At 41.9% G+C, this 13,923-nt stretch overlaps 1 protein-coding gene across 4 annotated transcripts in view; it reads left to right on the top strand.

The window, feature by feature from the left end:
- Positions 1 to 13,117, top strand: part of LOC142469167 (long-chain fatty acid transport protein 2-like) — a 147,679-nt gene extending 134,562 nt beyond the window's left edge. For all 4 annotated transcript variants that reach the window (XM_075576127.1, XM_075576126.1, XM_075576124.1 and 1 more), the window contains 2 exons: positions 10,764 to 10,894; positions 12,862 to 13,117. In XM_075576127.1, the coding sequence (XP_075432242.1) occupies positions 10,764 to 10,894; positions 12,862 to 13,038 (308 nt within the window). In that variant the 3' untranslated portion in view covers positions 13,039 to 13,117. The remainder of the gene's footprint in view (positions 1 to 10,763; positions 10,895 to 12,861) is intronic.
- Positions 13,118 to 13,923: the final 806 nt, after the last annotated feature.

Below are 13,923 nucleotides of genomic sequence, written 5' to 3'. Positions count from 1 at the left end.
CCAACACTCTCTCTCCCTCTCCCCAACACTCTCTCTCCCTCTCCCCCACACGCTCTCTCCCTCTTCCCCACACTCTCTCTCTCTCTCTCTCTCTCTCTCTCCCCCACACTCTCTCTCTCTGTCACTCCCACACTCTCTCTCTCTGTCACTCACACTCTGGATCTCTTATTTACCCTATATATCTTAACTGCCCTATACTACACCGAAATCTTAACTACCCTATACTGCTTTCTTCCAGATCTGGCTCAAGCTTCACACGGAAGACATCGGAACCCCCCCCCTAACCCAGAAGACAGGTAATGAACACCTCCCCAATGTATAACATTGCGGGAATGAGCGTACCTGGACATTGAGGGACTGCGGATCAGGTAAGATCCCAGGTGGGATTGCTGCTTTAGATATTGTGAAGCGGGGACATCCAGACATTGGTTAAGGGGTTCAGGAAACTAGTCATTCACACCTGGCTTTTATTTCTAGATCCGACATTTACACACACACATGTAACAAGGACTAATTGTAGTATAATGTAATACAATAAATACATTTATGTCAAAAACGAATGTTGTTCTGACTAGGAATTTATTAAATGTATTTTATTTATATATTTTATTTTAAAGCGGGGTTGGGGGCGGGACTAGGGGCGGGGTTGGGGGCGGGACTAGGGGCGGGGTTGGGGGCGGGACTAGGTGGCGAGTAGATTTTTGGGTTGGGCGAGTAGATTTTTGGGTGATTTGTCAAACACTGTATATATATATATATATATATATATATATATATATATATATATACTAGCTGAGAGACCCGGCGTTGCCCGGGATGTAAATCCGTAATAGGTAGTTTATTTATATATATATATATGTAGAGGTATCAGTACCGTGTTAGCCGAGCTTCAATAATCAAAAAATAAATAGATGTTACCGTTCTGTGGCTAACGAAATGCTTTTATTTGTGCGAGCTTTCGAGATACACTGATCTCTTCTTCCGGCGATGTTACAATGAATGAAGCAAGCAAAAGCTATACTATAAACAATATATATATATATATATATATATATATATAATATATATATATATATATATATACTGGAATCCCAATTATAAAGGAAAGAATTACATTGAAAATTTTAGGTATGGACAGAAAGAATATAAGAGACATGACACAAACATGAGTTATAGACCAATTAAACCTAGTCCCAGATATCGATCACCAGCTCAACCCTCACCTTCTTCTTTTTTAGAACTAGTCAAGCACAGGACTTGGATTTGAACAGGAAGGAAGAAACTCCAGGGTTATTAATACCAAAACCCCAAATAGAAAATAAGAAAAGACCTTTACTAGAAGAGGGAGTAGAGGAGGGGCCAGAGCTAAAGAAAAGGGACTACTAGAAGGGCACAAAACACCACTGTATAAAGGGATTTTTAATTTGTCCACGGTTATCCTTACAAATGATCAAAAAAAAGGTATTGGAGAGGGGCTTGACGTTCTCTCGTTTATGAGGACCAAGCTCCTTCCAGTTGTATATGGACCTTCAAAAATGTATGCGCAATCTCACTTTGAAGAGACATTTCCTATAAACTGACATAGATCAATGTAATGTGTCAACTGAGACTACAGTTCCTACAGAGACTGCAGTGTCTGTTCAAACTGAGGTTGCTGAAAATAATGATTTACTGTGTAGACATACTCATTTTAAGGGCAAATCCAAATTTTACCCAGCACATTCTAGAAACCTTTTTTTAATATGGTCAATAACGAATTTAATACTCTAACAAAAAACTTTAAATCAGGTGATATAAAACATAACCTCAGTAAAAAAGAAAATCTAGCTTTGAAAATTTTGAAAGAGAATACAAACCTACTTATTAAGCAAGCTGGTAAGGGAGGAGGTGTAGTCTTACAAGATCGAAAAGACTATGAAGGAGAGGCACTTCAACTCCTTGATGACACCTCCTCCTATATGAGACTAAAAAAAGACTCTACCAGTGACTTTCTTAATCGCCTTAAGACACTTTTGGATCAAGCCTTAAACACGTGTCATTTCCAAAGTGAATTTGCCTTTCTTTACTCAAACTGTCCAAAAATCCCAATATTATATCATCTCCCCAAAACGCACAAATCATTAATTAATCCCCCTAGTAGACCAATTATATCAGGAATTCAAAGTTTAACTGCAAATTTATCGCAATATGTTGACCATTTCCTTCAGCCTTATGTGGCTAAACTCCCTTCCAATTTAAGGGATTCCACCTCAGTACTAAATTTGTTACAGGACCTCGAGTGGAAGGATTCGTATAGATGGCTCACCTTGCGACGTACAGGCCCTCTATACGAATATACCACACGAAGAAGGGATGGCAGCTGTTGACTTTTTTCTATCAGGTGATTTGGAATTACATCCCCTTAATAGGAGGTTCATTTTGGATTCTATCCAATTCATACTAAAACATAACTACTTTGTTTTTGGACGAGTTCTTACTACAGGTTTGCGGAACTGCTATGGGCACAAGATTTGCCTCCAGTTTCGCAAACCTGTATATGGGAGAATGGGAGTTTCATCATATTATGAATAATAATCCATTCAGACAAAATATCATCATTTGGCGTTGTTTCATAGACGACATCCTGTGCGTATGGGATGGGGATCAATGCTCTGTAGGCCACTTTATACAGTATATGAAGAGTAATACAAAAATTTGTCCTTCACTTATCTGAAAAATCGGGAAATTAATTTTCTTGACTTGAAATTGACAGCTACAGACGAAGGGAAATTGATAACAAAAACATATTTTAAGGATGTGGATACTAACAACCTACTGCTAGCTACTAGCAATCATAAAAAAACTTGGATCCAGAATATTCCAGGTGGATAGTTTTACAGGTTAAAAAAGAACTGTAGTACAGAAGAGGACTTTGAAGTGCAGGCCAATGACCTACGATCCACATTTTTGGAACGCGGATACTCTCCGCAAAAATTAGATAATGATTTGGAAAGGGTGAGAAAATTAGATAGAAGTCAGATGCTAGTCCCCAAGATAAGATCAAAAAAAATCAATTTGAGAGTGAGGGGAAATGTAATGTTTCTTTTATTACAAACTTTAACTCTACAGTATGACAATGAAAATAGAAAGAATTGTTAAAAAACATTGGGCAATCTTATCAAATGACCCGATTTTGGGGGCTCACATTTCAAAATTTCCAACATTTATATATAAGAAAGTTAAAAATCTTAAGAGTATGTTATCCCCTAGTGATATCAACATTAGAGAAAACTGTTTGGGGGGAAATTTGTGGCTCAATAACAAACCGGTGGGAAATTTTCAATGTGGGAAATGTTCAGTTTGTAAACATCTCCATCCCAATAAAAATCATACACATGCAACTCCACTGGAGAGGTTTTTGAGGTCACAGATTTTATTTATTGCAATTCAGACCATATTGTATACTTAATAGAATGTCCGTGCGGCTCACAATATGTGGGCTGTACGAAACATCCTTTGAAACTTCGTATCCAAGAACACATACGCAACATAAAAATTGGTTTTGTTAAACACAGTCTTTCTAGACATTATGCTCTGCATCATAATAAGGATCCATCATCACTTCTCTTCAAGGGCATCAAATATGTCCCTAGAAATAGGAGGGGTGGTGATGGGGTTAAAGAATTGTCCATTCAGGAGACCTTCTGGATACATAGGCTTAATACCTTGTACAGTATCTAGGGGGTCTCAATGAGGATATCGATATATGGTCCTTATACTGAAATAACTTCCTTGTCACTTGGGGGATTATATTTTCTCCTGATTATTTTGTGTTCAACAATATATTTTTATATAACCCTTTGTCCATTTTTAATATATTTTAGAATTTTGTGCCTCTTTTTCATGATTCAATAATTTTTATCCTAATTTTTATATGTATTTTGATTTAAAATTGTGTTTTTTATTAATAGTTTGCATTTTGCTTAAGAATATATACCTAAACCTCTTTTTTATTTTCCATTCCAGCCTTATCCCGCTTAGCTTATGCTATTTAGGGTTTTTTATCTTAAATGTTTTTTGTTTGAATAAAGATTGTATGTGGCCATTGAGGCCTGATATGGTACAATGAGTAAGGGTGTGGGGTCATTGACTCCTCCCCGCTCTTGCTGTATTGGCTGGAGGACTCGAGCCGCGGGCCAATGGGGTTTGAGCGTGGGGTATTTTAATGCCTTACAAGCTAGCACTTGTTAGTCCCTGATGAAGTAACCTTCGGTTTCGAAACGCGTTGGAAAGGACTTTTGATGCGATAATCATTTGGACACTTCATCCTACTACTGCCAGTTTGACTCCCTAACCGGTAAGGAAATCGCGACGTTAGTTGCAGTGTCGCCGCCGAGTGATGTCAGAGATCTGGAAGCGGAGGATCGGAGGGCTGCAAGTGTGCACCAAACCACCGTGAGAGTTCATCCTCACCAACGGAATCTCTATCCTCATTAAGAACAAGTCTGCTGGGACTCCCACCCACACTAGCAGGACTATTGAGGATTTGCTGATTTTGTTCACCGATCGAAAGACCCAGAAACTTCAAGCTGTTCAACACCAGATGATACCCTGCTTGGAGATCCGGTTGGCGCATGGGTAACATTAACCCCTGACATGCTGGTTTTTTTCTCCCTTGATGTACGCATAATACTTACCTGTACTGTTTGATTGAATACTATTTCTTTTAATGCACTATGAGCGTTGGCCACTGTGTTTTTGTGTTTTCTGTCTAGTTCTAGGGGGTGTTTTGCCACCCCTGTTTCCACGGCTGCAGACGCTCCCTTTTCAGTGTCCACAAGGTAACGTAATATTATATTATTTTCTATCATCACCTTATCACTATACCTCCGTGGTTGATTGTAGTTGCGCACTTTATCCACTTTGTTTCACGTAAACAGTGGGAATGATTGCTAAATCAGTAGCAGTCCATATGGCTACTGATAGCCCAGTGAAAAGCAATAGTCACCAACTGGAGAATGTCCCTTCTCAGATGATACATCATTGTACTGTTGACAGACCTGGTGAATCACAGGGTATAACTCCTCGACATGCGGTCTGGTTTCACTGGTGTTTCTTGATGTTGAAAGAATCGGTTCCCTCCTGCAGCACAAGATAACTTCCCGCGTGTCAAACCTCAGTTTGAGGTGAAGGCTTCCTGCGTGTCAGACCTCGCTAAGGCACCGGATGTGTTGTTCAAACGGGTGCCTCTGTCCCCAAATGCTAAGCAACAAACAATGCTGGTTGCTTCACACAGAGCGTGACCGACTGCGTTGCTGCATCACGACGTCCAACGCGTTTCGTCCCTCAGGGTGACTTTCTCAAGGAACTATATATATATAACCCACCATAACCTTAATATATATATATATATATATATATATATATATATATATACAGTGTTCGAGAAATCAATCTACTAGCCCACCCAAAAAATCTACTCGCCACCTAACCCCGCCCCTAGTCCCGCCCCCCAACCCTAGTCCCGCCCCCAACCCTGCTTTAAAATAAAATATATAAATAAAATACATTTAATAAATTCCTAGTCAGAACATTCGTTTTTGACAAATGTATTTATTGTATTACATTATACTACAATTAGTCCTTGTTACGTTTGTGTGTGTGTGTAAGTAAATGTTGGATCTAGAAATAAAAGCCAGATGTGAGTGACTAGTTTCCTGAACCCCTTAACCAGTGTCTGGACGTCCCCGCTTCACAATATCTAAAGCAGCAATCCCGTCTGGGATCTTACCTGATCCGCAGTCCCTCAATGTCCAGGTACCCGCATTCCCGCAATGTTATACATTGGAGGGGAGGTGTTCCCTACCTGTCTTCTGGGTTAGGGGGGGTTCCGATGTCTTCCATGTGAAGCTTGAGTCAGATCTGGAAGAAAGCAGTATAAATTATGTCGCTGTAGTATAGGGCAGTTAAGATATACAGGGTAAATAAGATATCCAGATCGAGAGTGTGAGACAGAGAGAGAGAGTAGGTGAGAGACAGAGAGAGTGGGTGAGAGACAGAGAGAGTGGGTGAGAGACAGAGAGAGAGTGGGTGAGAGAAAGAGAGAGAGTGGGTGAGAGAAAGAGAGAGAGAGTGGGTGAGAGACAGAGAGAGTGGGTGAGAGACAGAGAGAGAGTGGGTGAGAGAAAGAGAGAGAGTGGGTGAGAGAAAGAGAGAGAGTGTGGGTGAGAGACAGAGAGAGAGTGTGGGTGAGAGACAGAGAGAGTGTGGGTGAGAGACAGAGAGAGTGTGGGTGAGAGACAGGGCGGGGGGAGAGACAGGGAGGGGGGAGAGACAGGGAGGGGGGAGAGACAGGGAGGGGGGAGAGACAGGGAGGGGAGAGAGACAGGGAGGGGAGAGAGACAGGGAAGGGAGAGAGACAGGGAGGGGGGAGAGACAGGGAGGGGGGAGAGACAGGGAGGGGGGAGAGACAGGGAGGGGGGAGAGACAGGGAGGGGGGAGAGACAGGGAGGGGAGAGAGACAGTGAGGGGGGAGAAACAGGGAGGAGATAGGGGGGGGACTTACTGATGGGGGGAACTGGGTGGGGAGATGGTGACTTACTGGGTGACTGACTGACTAGGTGGGGGGTGACTGATCTGGTGTCCTACACACACACATATACACACACACTCCCCCATATACACACACACACTCCCCCATACACACACACACACACTCCCCCATATACACACACACTCCTCCATATACACACACACACGGTCCCCCATATACACACACAAACACACTCCCCCATATACACACACACACATTCACTCCCCCATATACACACACACACTCCCCCATATATACACACACACACACTCCCCCATATACACACACCCACTCCCATATACACACACACACACTCCCCCATATACACACACACACTCTCACTCTACACACACGGGGGGGGTCGGAAGAGAGGAAAGGCCGCGACCAGCACCACCACCCCGCTCCCCCCCCTCCCGCACCAATCTCCGGGCCCCACGGGCTGACACGTGGATCGGGGTGAAGCGGGGACCTGAGGGGACATCCCCGCTCCAATCTCCCGGCCCCGCGGGCTGACACGGGGATCGGGGTGAAGCGGGGACTTGAGGGGACATCCCCGCTCCAATCTCCCAGCCCCGCGGGCTGACACGGGGATCGGGGTGAAGCGGGGACTTGAGGGGACATCCCTGCTCCAATCTCCCGGCCCCACAGGCTGACGCGTGGATCGGGGTGAAGCGGGGACCTGAGGGGACATCCCCGCTCTAATCTGCCGGCCCCACAGGCTGACACGGTGATCGGGGTGAAGCGGGGACCTGAGGGGACATCCATGCTCCAATCTCCCGGCCCCGCGGGCTGACGCGTGGATCGGGGTGAAGCGGGGACCTGAGGGGACATCCACGCTCCAATCTCCCAAACCCGCGGGCTGACACGGGGGGAAGCGGGGACAGGGGGAAGGCACAGCTAGTACTTACGGTGTTCTCCTTGGGAAAAGAATGGCCGCTTGTTGGGGGCGGGCTCATATAGAGCCTGGCCACGCGCCCACAAAGCCAATCAGCTGTCAGGCAGGGGGAGTTTTTTTGTTTTTTTTCAGCGTGAGCAGGGAAATTTGAGCGTGAGCAGGGATATTTAAAAAATCAAACACGTGTGCTGCTTGGGCCAATATTTACTCGCCCGGAGGTTAAATACACCCGCCCCGGGCGTGTAAATGTATAGGAATGTCGAACACTGTATATATATATATATATATATATATATATATATATATAACATACAGGACACCTACAAGCTCATATTGGACCCCCAAAATAACCACAACATATATATAAGCATATAAGTGTCACAGCGAAGTGCTACTGAGCATGGCAATATATATTTTAAAACCAGAGACAGAACATGAAACACAGACAGAGCTCAGTGCACATCCAGCGAAACTTATACACGGTATATGTAAGGTGAAACCTATCCCTTGCTTCATTTTGCAAAGCCAATATAACCAACCTCACACTGATGAGACCCTTTAAGGTCGAAACAGCTATCTGTGGGTGGGTTTACTGGCTATGCATCTTAACCCAGGCCGTGCTCAAAAGCTGTGATATGCAGCAAGCATTAGCTTACAGGGGACAATGTCATATGGTTTTGAAACAAAAGGTGGCATTGTGTGCTCATTAGCATGTCATTTCCCAGAATCCCTTGCTGCAGTGGAAGCACTGTATGCTGGGTGTAATGTTGAAAGGCAGGGTTGCAGACCTGTCTAAGACATGCACATAAGTCCACCTGTCACTTGAAACCCCTTACATACCTTCGCTACATCGATGACATCCTCCTGATTTGGACCTCTGGCGAACAGGACCTCCTACAGTTCTATGACAACTTCAATACTTTCCACCCGACCATCAACCTCAAACTCACCCATTCCCCGGATGAAGTACATTTTCTAGACACCACCATTACTATAAAGAACAATCAACTACAGACTTCTGTATACCGCAAACCTACAGACAGCCAGCTATTTGAGGGACAACAGCTTCCACCCGACACACACCAAACATGCAACCATCTACAGTCAAGCCATACGATACAACCGAATATGCTCCGACACAGCAGACAGAGACCAGCGGATTAAAGCCTTGAGATCAGACTTTATAAACCGTGGATACAACCACAGAATTGTAGACCAGCAAATTCACAAAGCCACCAGAATACCAAGAAGTGATCTCCTTGAATACAAACAGAAGGAGACAAGCGACAGGGTTCCTTTGGTGGTCACATATAACCCACACCTAGGAGACCTACGCAAGATCGCCAGGAAACTACAACCCATCCTCCAGGAAGATACAAGACTGCAACAGGTCTTCCCTGAAGCACCCTTATTATCATACAGACAACCCCATAATCTCAAGAATATTATGGTGAGGAGTAAAGTATTCAGCAGTACAACTGAATGCGGGACAAAACCATGCCAGGACCCAAGATGCAAAACCTGCGCAATGCTCTACACAGCGGACACAATACAAATACCACACAAGAATCGGGAATACAAAATCAGAGGAGGGTTCACCTGTTCCTCCAGCAATGTCGTGTACCTCATCATGTGCATGAAATGCCCAGGGGGCTGCTACTACATAGGTGAGACAGGACAGGGGCTAAACAAGAGAATGAACCTGCATCGCCACAGCATCACACGCGGAACAAAAGACAGTCCTGTTGGCGAACATTTCTCTAACTCTGGCCATAAGATGAACGATCTGAGGGTTGCCATACTCAAAGGTAATCTTAAAACCCCGAAAGAGAGACGGTTGCATGAATACAAATTTATGCAACTGTTCGGGACACTTAGCAGTGGCCTAAACAGAGATCGAAATTTTATGAGTCATTACTGACACTAGCGAACTCTCTTCCCATGAGCGCTAAAGGCCATGTCTGTACATACTGTGCTATATGTATGCACACACAGCTGTCTCTCACACATACTAATACTCCTTATTTTTCCATCCATATACACCAATAGTGACCACATAGTATCCACACACACTTTTAGTTGTGCTACAAACTCTCACATTTCCACACCCACCCACACCATTTATATCCCTCTCACTCCACACACACCTTGTGTAGAGCACTGTTTATACTGTGGGCTCTCCATTCATTTTTATTCACACTGATACACATACACACTCTTTCTTCACTTGCTTTCAGTTACCCTTTGACACCTCTAGCCATAAAACACATCCACACCGGGGGAAGGAGAAGCACAGATAACATTCCAAGAGACACTGTTTTTAAGTTATCCTTGCTTCATTCATTGTAACATCGCCGGAAGAAGAGATCAGTGTATCTCGAAAGCTCGCACAAATAAAAGCATTTCGTTAGCCACAGAACGGTATCATCTATTTATTTTTTGATTATTGAAGCTCGGCTAACACGGTACTGATACCTCTACATGTATATATATATATATATATATATATATATATATATATATATAAAAGCAAAGGGCAGCTGGCACACTGAAAACAAATAATCCACAGATGCTTGTCCCATATATGCACATACACAGAAAGAATTTACCAGATGGGGGTCCGGGAAAAACGAGACAGCACACAGCCCTTGGAAATCCAAAGATGTTGTATTCAAAACAAATACATGGCACACTGCATCCAACGTTTCGGTCATCAGAGTGTGTATGTATGTGTGTGTGTGTATATGTGTGTATATATATATATATATATATATATGTGTATATATGTGTATATATATATATGTGTATATATATATATATATATATATATATATATATATATATACAAAGTTTGTGATCTTTATATAGGGTGGGGCCTCCCAAACTCACACCTGAAGATCTATCAACTTATTTAAATACCTGATTGTAATTATCCCATTTCATTTAAAGAATAAATCTAGAATTTCACTTTTTCACATGCCCTGACTCAATTGCTCATTGTTTGTCTAATTCATACATCTTGTTGTTTTCAAAAGACATGGAATTGGTTAATATAAACCCTATTGGATCTCTAAGAAAGGCCTGGTTTTGATTCAAGAAGGTTATCACAGAAAATATATGTAATGTTCATTATTATCGTTGGTCTCACAAACATTTTCTCGCCACTGTACAGTATGTACCATTTAAAATAGTTATCTGGGAATGATATGGATCTTTACTTGTGGGTTATCTTGGTATTATCCTATAATTATTTTGAATTTGTTCACTTAGATGGCTCATAACGTTTCACTTTTCCAGATCATGAAGGCAGAATCGGAATGGTCTCTATCATACTTAAAGAAGATCAAGAATTTGATGGAGAGAAGCTGTATGCAAAAGTGGTGGATTATTTGCCTAATTATGCCAGACCTCGTTTTGTGAGAATACAGGTAGGAAATTATTATTTGCAATTCCCAGGCTTTTTACCCAAGTATCTAGAACCTAGTGTTAAAGTAATAGAGGTGCAAACCACACTCAGGTTTAAACTGTGCTTCAGTAAAATGGTGTAGAAATTAAAGTAATAATCCACATTTCCCAAATTTATGTCAGTCTCTCCAAATGTTCAAATCTCCAGGGATCCTGGTAAATAAAGTATCAGAGAAAAATGGACATAGTGTGAATTATTTAATGCCAACATGCATCAATAAAACATGAAATACACACAAGATGTAAGAATCAAATGAGTAGTGAGTGTTGTTTGAACCAGTTTATCAGGGAAGTAATCCGAGGCTCCGCTGATCCAACAGCGGACAGCTCTGGGGCTCTATAACTTTCACGGCTGGCATATGGTATGTCACCGGTGTGTGTTGTGCTGGAAGGGCGCATGCGCACCGTGTCCCACCAGTCTTCAGACTGAGCTGGATTAAATCAGATCTCAACGAGCAGCATGTTTCACCTTTCCCATGGTTTCTCGAGGAGGATCCCTGGAGATTTGAACATTTAAAAGAATGACAACAGTTGGGGAACGTTGATTTTTACTTCCATTAATACACTATTTTATTGAAGCGCGGTTAAACCCGAGGGTGGTTGTTCCTCTATTACTTTAACTCTATACTTGAATGGGCTGGGCGACCATCAGTTGAGAGTTACATCCCCTGCATTATTTGTATTCACTTTATATGTTTCACTTTAATTGTATCCCCTAAGTATAGCTTTTGCACTTTTGGTTCACTTAACATCTAGAAGCTAGCACCAGGTTTTTCAAGAAAGTGGTCCTTGGGCTCTCTGCTTCTGCAGTTGATTAGATGGCCAAGTGCAATTTTTCACACAAATTTATTTAACTTTTCCTAAGGTAATGTATATATACACAATCTCCTCACCCCTACCACATGCAGCACTTATCATCTGAGATCTGACTCCAAAAGACTGCTCATGGTCCCAAGGAATAGCAAATTATCCGGCCGCTCCTCCTTCTCTTACCTTGCACTCCAAAACTGGACCAACCTACCGGAGACTCTCACAGCCACCACCAGGCTAAGTTCTTTCAAAACTAAGGATGTCTCACATTTTAATCTGGTCTGCAACTGTTACATACACCTATAATATATATTATCTCTAACTGTGCATGCTATGTCTTGTGTATAATGTATACCCTGTTCACTTATGTAACTGTATTTGTAACCATGTATTATTTGTCAGCTTAACTCTATGCCAAGAACATACTTGAAAATGAGAGGTAACTCTCAATGTATTACTTTCTGCTTAAATATTTTATAAATAAATAAATAGTTTATTATACAGATATTTAAAATGCTCGAACATTTTTTAAATATAATGTCATTGAAGTCCCTTTTTCATGTAGGCAAAATTATAATTCAGTCCTCATGTTGCCCTGTACCTTGTATTGTAATTATTATCAGATTCAGTCCCCTTGAAATAATTATTAAAGAGTATTACCATAGCGGGTAAAGGGCAAGAAACTATGCATCTGTCTTTTGGTCTGTGCAGCCCTATTAATGAATTACACATGTATGTATCCAATGTTATTGCACCTGTTAACGAGATGCCCCATGTCAAAGCTGGTGTGTCACTTAACGAGAGAATTTACACTGTGCCATTAAAGCAAATCTAGGAGCAAGGAAAATAACACACTGGAAGGAATAATCGAATGCATGTTATTTACAACTGATGCATTAACGGGTGCAAAAACATTGGCTATATGGATATCTCCTTGTACCCCCATGTAAATTATCCTAACTACGTAGACTTACCGTACCTGTGGATATTTTAGAAGCCAAATCAATTCAGTTCTGGACACTTGTGCTAGTTCAAAGCACTAGTAGTTCATTTAAATTGTGAGAGGGTATCAAGAAAGGTCAACCTTGATTGTTGTTTGTTTGAACCTTTGTCCATACAGGCCGCTATGGACATCACAGCCACCTTCAAGCAACGTAAAGTGGGTCTTGTAAAGGACGGTTTTAACCCACTCGTCATAAAGGATCCTCTATATTTCCTAGATGAAAATGAGAAAACATACAAGCCAATGGACCTGCATATTTACAATGCAATTATAGATAATAAATGTAAACTGTAAGATGTTGTGGGTAAAAGCACAAACCAGGTTTTAAAAATCTACAGTAAATAAGAAACAGAATAAAGTAAAATAGAACTGTGCCGGTCTCAATGTTTTCTTCTAAGGATTAATGTGTCAAATACATTTTATTTAAACATCCTGAAAAATTGATTCATAGAACAGTGAAGAGAGACCAGGAGGAGACAAGGGTGGAATTGGACTTTAGAGGAGGGCATGCTCTTTCCCCTCTTCCTGCTTAGGGAGTATGTAATGGTCTGGCATCTGAATGTTACAGAATGTGTTTTACTGTATGGCAGAAAGGGGGGCGATAGACAGCACTCTGAGTAAAAAATTAAGAAAGGTTGCAGGGTGCACGGAACAGGAGGGGACCCTTATTCCCCTCACAAGTACTAACAAACCTAAGGCAGTACCAGCACTCTCTGTCTCACAGCGAAAGATACTGAAGAATACCAGTGTAGTGAAAATGAACAATTTTAATGACATTAGCAATAAACTCAAATCATAGCAACAATAGCCAATGTGAAAATGAATGTCAACATGGGAAATGTCAAAGCATACGGGGTGGAGGGGAAAGAAGGAGAAAGGGAAAAAAACACATGAAACAAAAGGAAAAAAACACAATATGGAAAAGGGAAAGCAAATTAGGGGGGCGACGTTTCGAGGGGTGACCTCTTCATCTGGCCCGTTCCACTGGTCCCAAAGGTACTTCCCTAAGCCTTCCCTCCCCACTACCAGATATTTCCACACTCTGCTAAAAAAAAGGCTATAGGTCATAAGCTCTAAACAGGACAGAGTTCGTATGCTGATATCAGATATCTAAACAGTTTGCTCATTTTCATTAACTGTTTAGATATCGGATATCTGCATACGAACTCTGTCCTGTTT

The sequence above is a fragment of the Ascaphus truei genome, chromosome 18 (assembly GCF_040206685.1).
Source record: "Ascaphus truei isolate aAscTru1 chromosome 18, aAscTru1.hap1, whole genome shotgun sequence".
NCBI classification, from domain to species: Eukaryota; Metazoa; Chordata; class Amphibia; order Anura; family Ascaphidae; genus Ascaphus; species Ascaphus truei.
This window is presented reverse-complemented; position numbering and strand designations above follow the sequence as displayed.